Source organism: Pelodiscus sinensis, chromosome 4 (assembly GCF_049634645.1).
Source record: "Pelodiscus sinensis isolate JC-2024 chromosome 4, ASM4963464v1, whole genome shotgun sequence".
NCBI classification, from domain to species: Eukaryota; Metazoa; Chordata; order Testudines; family Trionychidae; genus Pelodiscus; species Pelodiscus sinensis.
The window spans coordinates 130741325-130753570 of NC_134714.1; the positions used below are offsets into that span (position 1 = coordinate 130741325).

The 12246-nt window shown below is 49.6% G+C and overlaps 1 protein-coding gene across 4 annotated transcripts in view; it reads right to left on the reverse strand.

The window, feature by feature from the left end:
- Positions 1-12246, reverse strand: part of LOC102463945 (ubiquitin carboxyl-terminal hydrolase 48-like) — a 92148-nt gene that overhangs the window by 13711 nt on the left and 66191 nt on the right. For all 4 annotated transcript variants that reach the window (XM_075928939.1, XM_075928935.1, XM_075928936.1 and 1 more), the window contains 5 exons: positions 8419-8498; positions 7749-7883; positions 4808-4879; positions 4571-4687; positions 3302-3430 (listed from right to left, as the gene is read on the reverse strand). In XM_075928939.1, the coding sequence (XP_075785054.1) occupies positions 3302-3430; positions 4571-4687; positions 4808-4879; positions 7749-7883; positions 8419-8498 (533 nt within the window). The remainder of the gene's footprint in view (positions 1-3301; positions 3431-4570; positions 4688-4807; positions 4880-7748; positions 7884-8418; positions 8499-12246) is intronic.

Consider the following 12246-nt stretch of genomic DNA (forward strand, 5'->3'; position numbering starts at 1 on the left):
CTGAAACTGACCAGTGGCTGACTACAGGAAGCCCCTGCCCCGGGCTTCCTGGAATCAGCCGCTGATCAGTTTCAGCAGCAGCTGACTTGGGGACGCCTGGGGTTCTTAAGTTGAATCTGTATGTAAGTCAGAACTGGCGTCCAGATTCAGCCGCTGTTGAAACTGATCAGTTTCAGCAGCGGCTGAATCTGGACACCAGTTCCGACTTACATACAGATTCAACTTAAGAACAAACCTACAGTCCCTATCTTGTACGTAACCCGGGGACTGCCTGTACAGGATCCTACACCACTTAGATCTCCTTTGACTTTGTCCTCCTTCCCCTGGGCTAGTCTCAGATACCAGGGGTGCAGCAGCTCTCTCTCTGTGCATTTGGTCCTGGTCTCTGTAGAAGCTGATGGATGAATCATAGAATACTAGGACTGGAAGGGACCTCGAGAGGTCATCGAGTCCAGTCCCCTGCCCTCATGGCAGGACCAAGTACTGTCTAGACAACCCCTGATAGACATTTATCTAACCTACTCTTAAATATCTCCAGAGATGGAGATTCCACAACCTTTCTGGGCAATTTATTCCAGTGTTTGACCAACCTGACAGTTAGGAACTTTTTCCTAATGTCCAACCTAAACCTCCCTTGCTGCAGTGTAAGCCCATTGCTTCTTGTCCTATCCTCAGAGGCCAAGATGAACAAGTTTTCTCCTTCCTCCTTATGACACCCTTTTAGATACCTGAAAACTGCTATTATGTCCCCCCCTCAGTCTTCTCTTTTCTAAACTAAACAAACCCAGTTCTTTCAGCCTTCCTTCATAGGTCGTGTTCTCTAGAACTTTAATAATTCTTGTTGCCCTTCTCTGGACCCTCTCCAATTTCTCCACATCTTTCTTGAAATGCGGTGCCCAGAACTGGACACAATACTCCAACTGAGGCCTAACCAGCGCAGAGTAGAGTGGAAGAATGACATACTTGTTAATGCATATGCATATGACAAAGTGTTGATTGGTCTATGTATGTTCAATAAATGTGGTGTGTTACCTTATCCCTCTGAAAAAAATATGTTGTGCTTGTTTCTTCTTTTAAGCACAACAAGGGGAATGACAATGCTCTACCTCTATTATTCTCACCAGCAGAGGACAATAAACAGTTCCTTACCTCTGCCACAGGACAAAGATTTAATGGACTGCCACAGAGCTGGGGGGAGTAAATTCAGGATCTATATCCATATTTTAGAGGTTTGAGTCTGTCTGTCCGTGAGTTTATTTGTTCAAGAACTCCTCCTAAATGGTAAGGGCTAGGACAAAGATAGCAATAATTTTTGATAGGGGGCCACTCCAAGATTTTGGAAAGTGGTCAAGGGCCACACTTTTCTGTGGAGGGGTACAGGGTCTAGGATGAAGTTTGGGTGCAAAAGGGCACACGGGGTAAGGACTGGAATGCAGGAGATGGTGTGAGGCCTGAGAAGGACTTTGGATGAAGGAGGGGGTTGTGATTTGGGGCAGGGGAATGGGGTGTAGGGTCAGGGAGGGTGCTTGGGTGCAGGAGAGGATTCTGGCCCAGGAGAGAGATGTAGGAGGAGGTACAGAATCTGGGATGGAGTTGTGACTTGGGGCAGGGGTGCAGAGGGTTTGGATGGTGACCTGGGGGAGGGAGTTGGGGTGCCAGAAGCAGGCTCCGGCTGGGAGGAGTTTACCTAAGTGTCTCCTGGCTGGACCCCAAGGCAGGCTGGACTCCCTGTCTGCTGCAGCCCCAGCCTGCTTGAATATACAGGCTGCTCCCTCAACATGGCTCTCAACTGGGGTGGGGGAAAGAGGCTTGTGCTGGCCCAGTCTCCCAGACCAAAGCCTCATCTCTGACTGGCTGGCTGTTTCCAGCCAATAGTAGCTGAGAAACTGGTTGAGCTCAATTCTTATTGGTCGGATGTTTCTGACCAATAAGAGCTGAGGATTGTGCTGGGGGTGGGGAGATCACATGAAGATTCCTACCGCACTGCAGAGCAGAGAAACACAGGGGCTGCACTTTAAACCGTGGCAGCTGTGTGCCTGAGGGTCCTGCCAGCAGGGGCAGATGACGATTTTGCGGGGCTCAGGGCTGCACAATTTCGTGCCCCCCCCCCTACACGGTGCATGCGTGGTGATGCCATGGCGCATGCGCGGGGCTTCTTGAAGCGCGGGGCTCGGGGCGGCCGCCCCACTCGCCCTGCCCTATATCCGCCCCTGCCTGACAGGGTGGTCCAGCAGGCTGGATATGGTGGCTATGTGGCCTTCATCCAACTCATGGGCCGTATTTTGCCCAGCCCTGAGCTAGGACCACCACATTTGGAATGCAGTTTCCTCTTCTCCTAACTTAAAGCCAGGTCAGGGTTTGATTGTGCTATGAAAGCCAAAAGCCCCAGGAATGGGATTGTTTTTCCATAGCATAAAAGGGGGGGGCACAGCGAAGAGGGACATTATATGAGTCTGGGATGACTTAAGTTCCTAAGTGGCATCTGGATTCTCATGTCACAGACACAGGGAACACACGCTGCAAGGGGAGAAACAAAGTTCTGTTCCTTGACCTTACTATCAGCAGAAGTATCAGAGGCATAATCATAATTATTCAAATACAGCGAGAGCTCCAGAAACCCTCCCTACCCCAGACAATAATTTTGTATATTGGCAAGTTATTTGGGTAGGGCCACAGCATTTCCAGAAAAGTTGTGTAACAGCAAGCCTCCCATAGCAGCACAAATACGTTTAAGAATATACAGTTAGTGCTGGGTAGAAAGTACAAAATTCCCCTGAAATGTTTTGAAGTTTGAGTTTTATTATGTCTTTTAAATAATGAAGTAATTTTCTAAACTGAAATGTTTTAATTGCAAAATAAAAATGTTTCCAATTTTGAAAAAAAATCCATTAAACCTACCAATCCACATCTGCAATGAAAACACCCACAAACAAACAACACATACAACAGTCTATAGAGCAGTGGAAAATGGATAAAAATTGCCTTGCTGCTGTTGAGTAGCTTGTGAGCCCTGCCCACAGCTCCCACGGGGATGGATGGGGAAGCGGAGAAATATGCAGCAGCATTTCATGCAGAAAGACAAGGAATGTTTCAAAAAGTGGTGCAGAATTTGGGACAGGCATCGACACGGGGGTCAATCTCCATCCATAGGGCTCTGAGATGTTTCCGTAATACAAAAAAATGGAAAATAATAATTGTCTAGTAGTAGCAGAAACAGATGACCCTTTATCCAAATCAGGGTTCCCTCCCCACACTGCCCAAGATAGTAGCTGATGTCAGGGAACCCTTAAACATATTTTACCTCAGGCACTTCTGTGTCACTGAAGCGGTACCAGTGACTCTCATCCAATGGCTTCACTTCAGATGCAAAATGGTCACCATGAACTTTTCCAATATGATGACACGTTCCAAAGAGCTCATAGTCATTGTCCTACAAGATAATTGTCGTAATTGTTGATGATTGTCCATAGACACAGGTGGTGGGTGAAGGTAGGGCTGCAGGGGGCAAGGACTCCAACACTGCCCCCAATCCCACCCCTTCTATCCTGGCCCTGCCCCAAGGTAGACAAGCCTCCCCCCACAGCACCACAGGGAGGACAGGTGGCACGTGGCCCCAGTCCACCCACTCAGCACCATGGAGCATGGGGAGTGAGGTTGGCGTGCGGCATCAACCTCTCCAGCTGCGCATGGTTCTCATACAAGAAAACTGTAATAAACCATCTTGTTTGTATGTTCACAGCAAGCAGATTGCCAGCCTGCATAACCAATGAGATTCTAGCACTGCAAATTCACAGATATCCGCTTTATATCCGGGATATCCACAACCATGGATGTGGATGCGGATATCTTCAGCTCATTTTTGTGGATATGGATTCAGACATATACATATTTTGTATCTAGCACTGTGTGAATTTGTGGCTATCCACTTTATATCCATGGGTATCTGCATCTGTGGATGTCAATATGGCTATCTGCGCTCATTTCTGCAGGTACACCTGCAGATACAAATTCAGTATTTGTATCCGTTGGGGGCTCTAATGATGTAAACAATGAAGCATTGGAATCATGACAGTACTCATGAACTGAGCACTACACTTTTGTATCTAAGGAAGGGGCAGTGCTAGTTGAGTTTATTAATTCATCTCTCTAAGGAGTCATGTGCTGAGCCTGATGTTCCCCAGAGACCACTGATGGGGAAGCCACTGGGGACAGAAAGCAGGATGAGCAGGGTATAAGCCCCTACTAGAAGATGGAAATGGTAAATAGAGGCCCTGAGGCTCAGAAAGGGGCTGGTATCAGTCTAGCGGCAGCCAGCTGGGCTCCTGGATTTGCCTTCATGGCAAATTTACTTCCTTCAGGTTCACAAAATACAAAACTTCCAGGCCAGGCTCAGTCCAACAGGCACAAGATTCATTACTATAGCCCTGCACAGCAGCAGAGCTCAACTCTGTGAGGCTTAGTTAAGGAAGCTGTTGGTGTTTTCTGTCCTATTCATTTTGTGTTTAGAGCGTGTAGGTAAAATACAAAATAATAATCCCTTGAAAGCTCAATGGAAAGTCCACGGACTTACAAGTTCGTCTGTTCCTAGAGTCAGTGAGAGGGGCACAGACACCCCAGTCTTAATGCCAACTTGATCCCTCTCCACATGGATGACCAGAATCTGGGGTAGAGTTTTAAACCAGTGGCGCTGAAAGAGACAGCAGAGCAGGATACTGATCACTTTGTACAGGCTAAAACTCCCAACATTTGAGCAGTCAGCCCAGGAATGAGCACAGCAGAAAGTTTTAAATAGAAACTCCTTGCTTACTAGTGTGGGTATTTGGTTTTCACAGTGCTGGCAATAGCACTGTTCTTTCTGCATCTCAGCCAAAGTGTGATCCTATGCAAAGAAGGAAATGGAGATGTTACATGGCACTGTTGTGACTGAAATCAAACAGCGTGAATCCTATTCGACAAGGCAATAAAAGGTCCTGCCTTCGGAGGCTTATAAAGAGAAATGTTATGGACAGTCATTAGGAGCAAAGGTCACAGTTGGCTGTAACCCACCGTGAACTCTTCGGGTCTTGAATCCTAATGTTTGGGGGCACTATACAGAATCATAGGACACTAGAAATGGAAGGGACTTTGAGAGGTTATTGAGTCTAGTCCCCTGCCCTCACGGCAGGACCTAGCACCTTCTGGATCATCCCTGATAGATGTGTCTAACCTGCTCTTAAATATCTCCAATTGGCCTTGTTTAATTTGGAAAAGAGAAGACAGAGGGGACATGATAGCAGCTTTCAAGTACCTAAGGGTATGTCTACACTACCCTCCTAGTTCGAACTAGGAGGGTAATGTAGGCATACTGCACTTGCAAATGAAGCCCGGGCTTCATTTGCATAAGCGGGGAGCCGCCATTTTTAAAACCCCGCTCATTCGAACCCCGTGCAGCGCGGCTACACGGGGCACGAACTAGGTAGTTCGAACTAGGCTTCCTAGTTTGAACTACCGTTACTCCTCATGAGGAGTAACGGTAGTTACTTCTCGTTAAATACAAGGCCTCATGAGGAGCAACGGTAGTTCGAACTAGGAAGCCTAGTTCGAACTACCTAGTTCGTGCCCCGTGTAGCCACGCTGCACGGGGTTCGAACCAGCGGGGTTTTAAAAATGGCGGCTCCCCGCTTATGCAAATGAAGCCTGGGAAATTCAAATCCCGGGCTTCATTTGCAAGTGCGATATGCCTACATTACCCTCCTAGTTCGAACTAGCGGGGTAGTGTAGACATACCCTAAAAGAGTGTCACAAAGAGGAGGGAAAAAATGATTCTCGTTGGCCTCTGATTATAGGACAAGAAGCACTGGGCTTAAACTGCAGCAAGGGAGGTTAAATACTGGAATAAATTACCCAGAGAAGTTGTAGAATCTCCATCTCTGAAGAGGAGGTTGGACAGACACCTGTCAGGGATAATGTAGATGGTGCTTGGTCCTGCCATAAGACTCAATGACCTCTTAAGATCCCTTCCAGTTCTAATGTTCTATGAATCTATGATTTAGCTTCTGAATCTACCCCATTGATGAAGAACTGGGTTTCTGAATGTGCAGCTCTTCTATGATCCCTTGCTGAATAGGGGATTGTCCTCAAAGAGACGTTTGCTCTCTGAGGGCTCAGGATTGCTAAGAGCAGAACCACATTGTCTTGGGGGAGGGAGAAATTGGGAAACTTGGCACCTGGCAGTGCTGTACTTGGAGGGGAAGTGAAGTCCCCCCATACCCTGGCAAGAGCCCAACAATTCACCCTATCGCTACTCCAGCAGGCCAAGGCAGGAGGCTGAGGAGCTCTCCTTCCCTGCATTGATCACTGTTTGAGGGATGAAACCCAGACTTCCCCTCCTTCCCTAGGCTACCTTCAGGCCCCAGGCTCACCCTTCTCAGAGCTGTTGCTCCTACAGGAGAAGAAGAGGTCAGAGCAGCGTGTGAGAGCATTTGTGGCTGGGACTGGAATGAGGGTGCCATAAGTGTGCAATGGAGGAAGTAGGGGAACTTCAACTGCGCCAAACCATAACCTGTTTCTACCCCTCTCACACCCACTTCCAAATGTGCTCCCATGATTTCATCTCAATTTCTGCTCTGTTCCTGCATTGTCTGCCCAGCTCCTCAACCTGCAGGGTCCCTGTCAATGCCCGTCTCTCTGTGGGAAGGGCTGGCAAGGGATGATGGCCCTCAGAAGGAACACTTGGTCCAAATGGGAAGGGCAGTAATGCTTAGCAGGCCTGAGGCAGTGTGTGGAGGGAGTGCAATGTCCGAGCACAGGCAGTGCCTGTTCACTGCACCTGGCCGACCCCTTAGCAAAGAGAAGGTGTTGGGCTGTTTCCTACGGGGCCTGTGTGTTCTGTTCTGTGAGCTTCCAGTCCCATCTGCCAGGGTAATGGGCTCGTCTGTGTGTCACTGACATGTCTGGGCATCACCCAAGTAGACAGAGTTAAGGTGCATTGTGGGAGTGGCAGGGGATTTAACTCCCCATTTTCTGGTCTTCACAAGTTTGTGTGTAGCTGAACTCGATGTTCTGGAAGGGCACAAGGACAATGGAGCAACCTCTGCTCTTTGGCTTGGCCCAGTTGAAGCCCTCCTGCTTTAACAGAGTTTGGGGCAGTTAATAGAGACGTAACGTGACCTCCCTACGTCTGGGTGACAGTTCCCTGCTTACACATCTCATACACTAGCCACCTTAGCAACACTCCACTGGGGGCTCGTGTTCAACTGGTTAGTCACCGTCACCCCCAAGTCCCTTTCACAGTCACATCTCTCCAGGATAAAGCTCCTCCATCTGGCAAGTGGGACCTGCGTTCTTTCTCGTTAAATACAAGGCCTTACATTTAACTGTATTAAAAGACACGTTGTTCAAATTAGACCTCTTTACCAAGAGATCCAGTTGCTACCAATTTTAATGTCATCAGCAGATGTAAGGAGCAATGATTTTATCTTGCCTTCTAGATCATCAATAAAGACACTGCTTACACTGGGGCCTCAACAGAAACCCACCTCTTAACAAATGCCCAGAAGTTCCTCAGGTCAAATTTGGTGGGACACTTGGAAATGGGCAAGCCCAAGATGGCTATGCAGACCGGAATGCAAAGTTAGTCTGAGTCCACACCTCTTAATGTCTATGGAACGAAGTTTGAAGACTTCAAACTTAATATTTAACTTTAACCAGAAGATTTGCCTTTATAGCTTATCTATAATTCCTAACAAATACCACGATATTTTCCTTACCACAAAAATAACGGTGCAATTAGAATTTTGTTTCTCAAGTTGAGCAGAAATACCCAGGGTGGTGGTGTCCTCCAGCATCTTCTTATAGCTGCATTTATGGCAAGTGATGAGATAGCTCCTTTCTACCTGGTACAGCTAGGGAAAAAATGACTAGTTACAAGTGTTTCTGTCCATCCAGAGAGACTCGGCCCTACACGTAACACTCAGACATGTCTTTGATCTAGGTGGTGGTGGTGTTTCAATCTCCATCTTCCCAGAAAATCTTCCCAGTCACGATCAAAGTGGTTTCTGTCTTACACTGGCTTTTGAAAGTAGAGCCAGGCTATCTGTTAAAAATAATGACCACCTCAATTCTAAGCGCACAGGAATTTCCCAGCCTGCCCCACACTGGCAACTCTGTTCCCACAAGGAAGTCTCCTGGGGAGTTGGCATCTTAACACAAATTATGTTTGCTTTCTTATGCTCTACAACAGCGTTTCACAAACTGTGGGTCCCGACACCTTGAGAGGTTGCGAGCAACTTTGGTGGTGGTGGGGGGGGGGTGGTATCGCAGACAACTTAGAAGGGGGTTGCAGCAACTTAGAGGGGGGTCGCGGTATTACAAGTTTGAGAACTCCTGCCCTACAATAAAGTCTCACATTTACATTTCCAGAGAAGACAGAGGAGTTACCTGCCGAATCTCTCCTTTGGCCTCAGTGATTCCATTCATCAGACGCTGGAAACACTCCTTCACATCTAGCGGCCGGTGCACTGCACACACACACACACACACACACACGAGAATGCTCAGCACAGAATAGTGGTAGCTGGTTCCTCTGTTCTGTGGTGGCTGAGAAGAGCTGCTAGTCCATGGGCCAGCATCCTCTGCCTACTGCCTTTTTTCCTGCACCCTTTCAAAGGGCCTCTTTAAGGGTATGTCAGATGAAGATCAAAGCTGTTGCTGTCAATCTTCCAGGGTTTGAATTAGTGGTCGAGTTAAGACGACTAGTTCAAAGTGAGAGGAGTCCTCTGGCCGATGCCTGTAACCCTTATTTCATGAGGAGTAAGGGAAGTTGAAGGAAGAACACTCTTGTTATTTCAAAATAACAACCCCTCCATTTACAAGGAATAACGCCTATTTTGAAATTGGGTTAGGGTGGATGCTCAGCTGCTCTTTTGAAATAACGACTCCCCAGAGTCATTCAAAGTAATTACTCTCCAGGGCTTCCTGGGGCTCTAAATTGAGGTAGCGCATCCACATTAAGGGAGCCTGCCTGGGACTAATTTTGAGGTTTCCCTCTAGTGTGGACACGCTATTTCGAAATAGTTATTTTGGGAGTTGTCATTTTGAAATAACCTGGTAGTGCAGACATAGCCAAAGATAGCACCTTTGTAAAACAAGATGCACTATGTAGGGACAGCCAATAGCCCTTTGATATATGGGTAAGACCCTAAATCATGGTCTCTGGTTAAGCTTTCCCCCAGAGGCACTGCTGTCCAGTCAGAGCAGAGACACAAGGCCTAGCAGAAGCCATAACAGACAATAGATGGCTCTGGGAAAGCAGGATGAACATAACAAACAACCTTGTTTATCACAAATGAAATAAGCCACCAGTATAACACCAAATGGAGAGAAATAGTTGGCTATCATTATCATGAGGTTCACCCCCCTCCCCAAGGTTATGGCTCTCTAAGGTGCCTCACAGTTTGTCTGGGAAGAGGGCAGACAGCTGCTTCCCAAGGCCAACCACAGATTCAGGAAAAGGCCTAACACATCACTATGAAATGATACCCCTTCTCCCTAACAATTCAAGCTCACAGGCACACCAGAATAAACAATTGCTTTGTTGTGTGTCGTACAGTGTTTCTTTTTTGTTTTATACCCAGGAAAGCACCTATGAACCACACCTGTTGGAAAGAAGCTGTCATCGCTCTTGTAAATCCCAATTGGAATATAGCTATGCCTCATAAGGCAATCCTTGGGAGGAGGGTAAGGGGGCATATACTTGTTTTTAGCAATTGTGTTAACCTGAGCCATGGGCAAAGCTACTATGTAATCTTCTAGGCTATTGGCTTATTGTGCCTATTATGCTTTGCTGCTGGAACCTATCCAGGGGCTTGGGAACTCCTACCCTATCACTTCTCGCCACCCAACAGCTCCCTATAGAGTTGATTGTAATTATTTGTTTGGTAGTGTTTGCTGAGCCCAACTGGCAAGGTGGCACTCTGCCAGCGCTGTGCGTAATAAACCCTCCCGCTTCAATCTACATGGTGCCTATATTTTGGTTTCCAACACACTAAGACCATTAAGTGTCATTCAAAACACCCACAGGAGGGTTCCCTGACCTGATGCCTATTTAACTTTCCTAAAACCTGGTTTGCGGCCCACCACAGCACACTTCGTGCATCTGAACAGACATGCATCCTGGATATCAAGGCCTGGGTCTATGGGGAGCATTTCCTGAGGAAGAGAGACAGCAGCAGGCTGTGAGGGAGGAGGGAGTAAAGGAGAAGGGGAACTTTGGGAGCCTCGTTATTTGCCAGAGGAAGCTTCCTGGCTTCACAGAAAGGCCGGGGAGTTCACAGGAACAAACGGGAACGTGTGGCAGGTCTCACTGTAATTAGGGGCGTAGCGCTGCAGTCTGCTGGGGAAACTGAAGAGACAGGGATCAAGAGGCAGAGAAAGGGAAACTTCAGGAGAATTCAGACAAACATCCATACTTCAGGTATTTGTCTAAATTGAGCCACTAGCCTTTTTGATGATCAGTAATAAGAAAATACTTCAGCATTAATACCTGTCTCACAGGAACAGAGAATGGGAAAGGTCCTCTTGGATCATTGAGCACAGTCCCCTGCTATCACAGACAGCTGTATCCTGTAATCCTGGCAGGGCCGGCTCTAGGCACCAGCAAACCGAGTACGTGCTTGAGGTGGCACATTGCCAGGGGCGGCATTCTGCCCACCCCTGAGAGACACTGGCCGGAGAACTCCTGAACTCCTAACCCTTACCGCCTGACGCGGGCGTCTCTGTGGCTGCCCAAGGCAATGGGTGGGGCAGCGGAGTGTGCGATGGGCAGCGAGCCACCCTCCAGAGGCGGGGTGCGTGAGGCAAGTCACGCTCGCAGCCCTGCCGTGAGTGGCTGAGGCGCACACCATGACATCACAGTTCTGGGGCTGCCTCGCTGCCTTCCCTCGGCATTGGGGAGAAAAGTGTGCTCTCTAGCTAGCACAAGAGGGCATCATTGCAGGGCAGGGTGGGGCGGTCCTGACAGGAGCACTGGCCACGTGCCACTCCAGTTGCCTTCCCAGCGCAGCTGCTGCTGCCCAGCACTCAGTGGCCACGGGGCCGGAAATGCCCGAGGAAGCCTCCCATCCATGAAGCAGGCTCTGGCGCCTGGTGATCGTTCATGCTCCTCTGACTGGCACCAGCCAGCGTGGCCCAAGGTGCAGGGGGGCACACCATGGACTTTGAGAACAGCAGCAGCACCGGAGCACTACGGCCCTGGTGGGCGAGCGGCTATCCCCAGGCTGCACAGAGCAATCCGGGGCCGGGCAAGGGGTAGCCCAGGTCACTGCAGCCAGGGACCACGCTGCGAGCCAGGGGCCTTTGGTCATTTTTCCACCTGCCTTGCGCTTACTAGTGACCCCTCCGGCTGGAGCGGGCGCCCTTGGCCAAGGAGTTTGCAGGAGTGGAGGGGTGGGGTAGCGCACATTGGCAAATGGGGGGCGACTCTCCCCCTTTTCTCTGCCTCAGTGCTGGGCGCGGAGGGAGGGGAGAGCTGCAGCATTGGTGGGGCCAGGCAGAAGGAAGGCCCTGCTTGGGACAGGATGATTCAAGCAGAGGTGCCTAGGGGAGAGGGGAGAGCTACTTTGCAGCCCAATCTGGTTGGTCTGGTGGTGAGGAGCCGCTGGAGGGGGCCTCGCCTGCCCCGGCTCAGAGATTTGGGGGGAGGGGGACAGGGAGAGAGGTGTCGCTGGCCTTGCCCTTTATGTTTCCCGGCTGTGTCCACGCACATCCCCAGGGGGACCCATGCCACTTTCATCTTCCCCCCAGGGCGCTCCGACGTTTCCACGCATGCTGGGGGGGAGGGGACACAAGGGTTTGGTGGGGAGAGGGAAAGGAGACGGAGTTCGGTCAGTGGGGATAGGTGGGAGAGGGGAACGGTCTGGGACCGGTCAGGAGGGGGGGGATCGGGTTTGGCTGGGAGGGAAGAGGGCGCAGGGTGGATCAGGTGGGGGAAAGAAGGGAGGGGACTGAGTCCGGTCACTGAGGAGTCGGGTTTGCCTGGCATGGGAAAGGAGGTGGAAACTGGGTTCGATGAGTGGGTGGGGGGGATCGGGATGTGTGTGGAGGGGAGACAAGACACAGGCTGGGTTTGGCTGGAGGGCATGGTGGGAGTCAAAGAGCTGCAAGGTGAAAGGGGCGCTTTCCTCCTCAGTGCCTGTCCTGCAGCAGTGGGCGGGGGATGGGATGGGAGGGGATGGCCACATTTTTTTTTGCTTGGGGCGGTAAAAAACC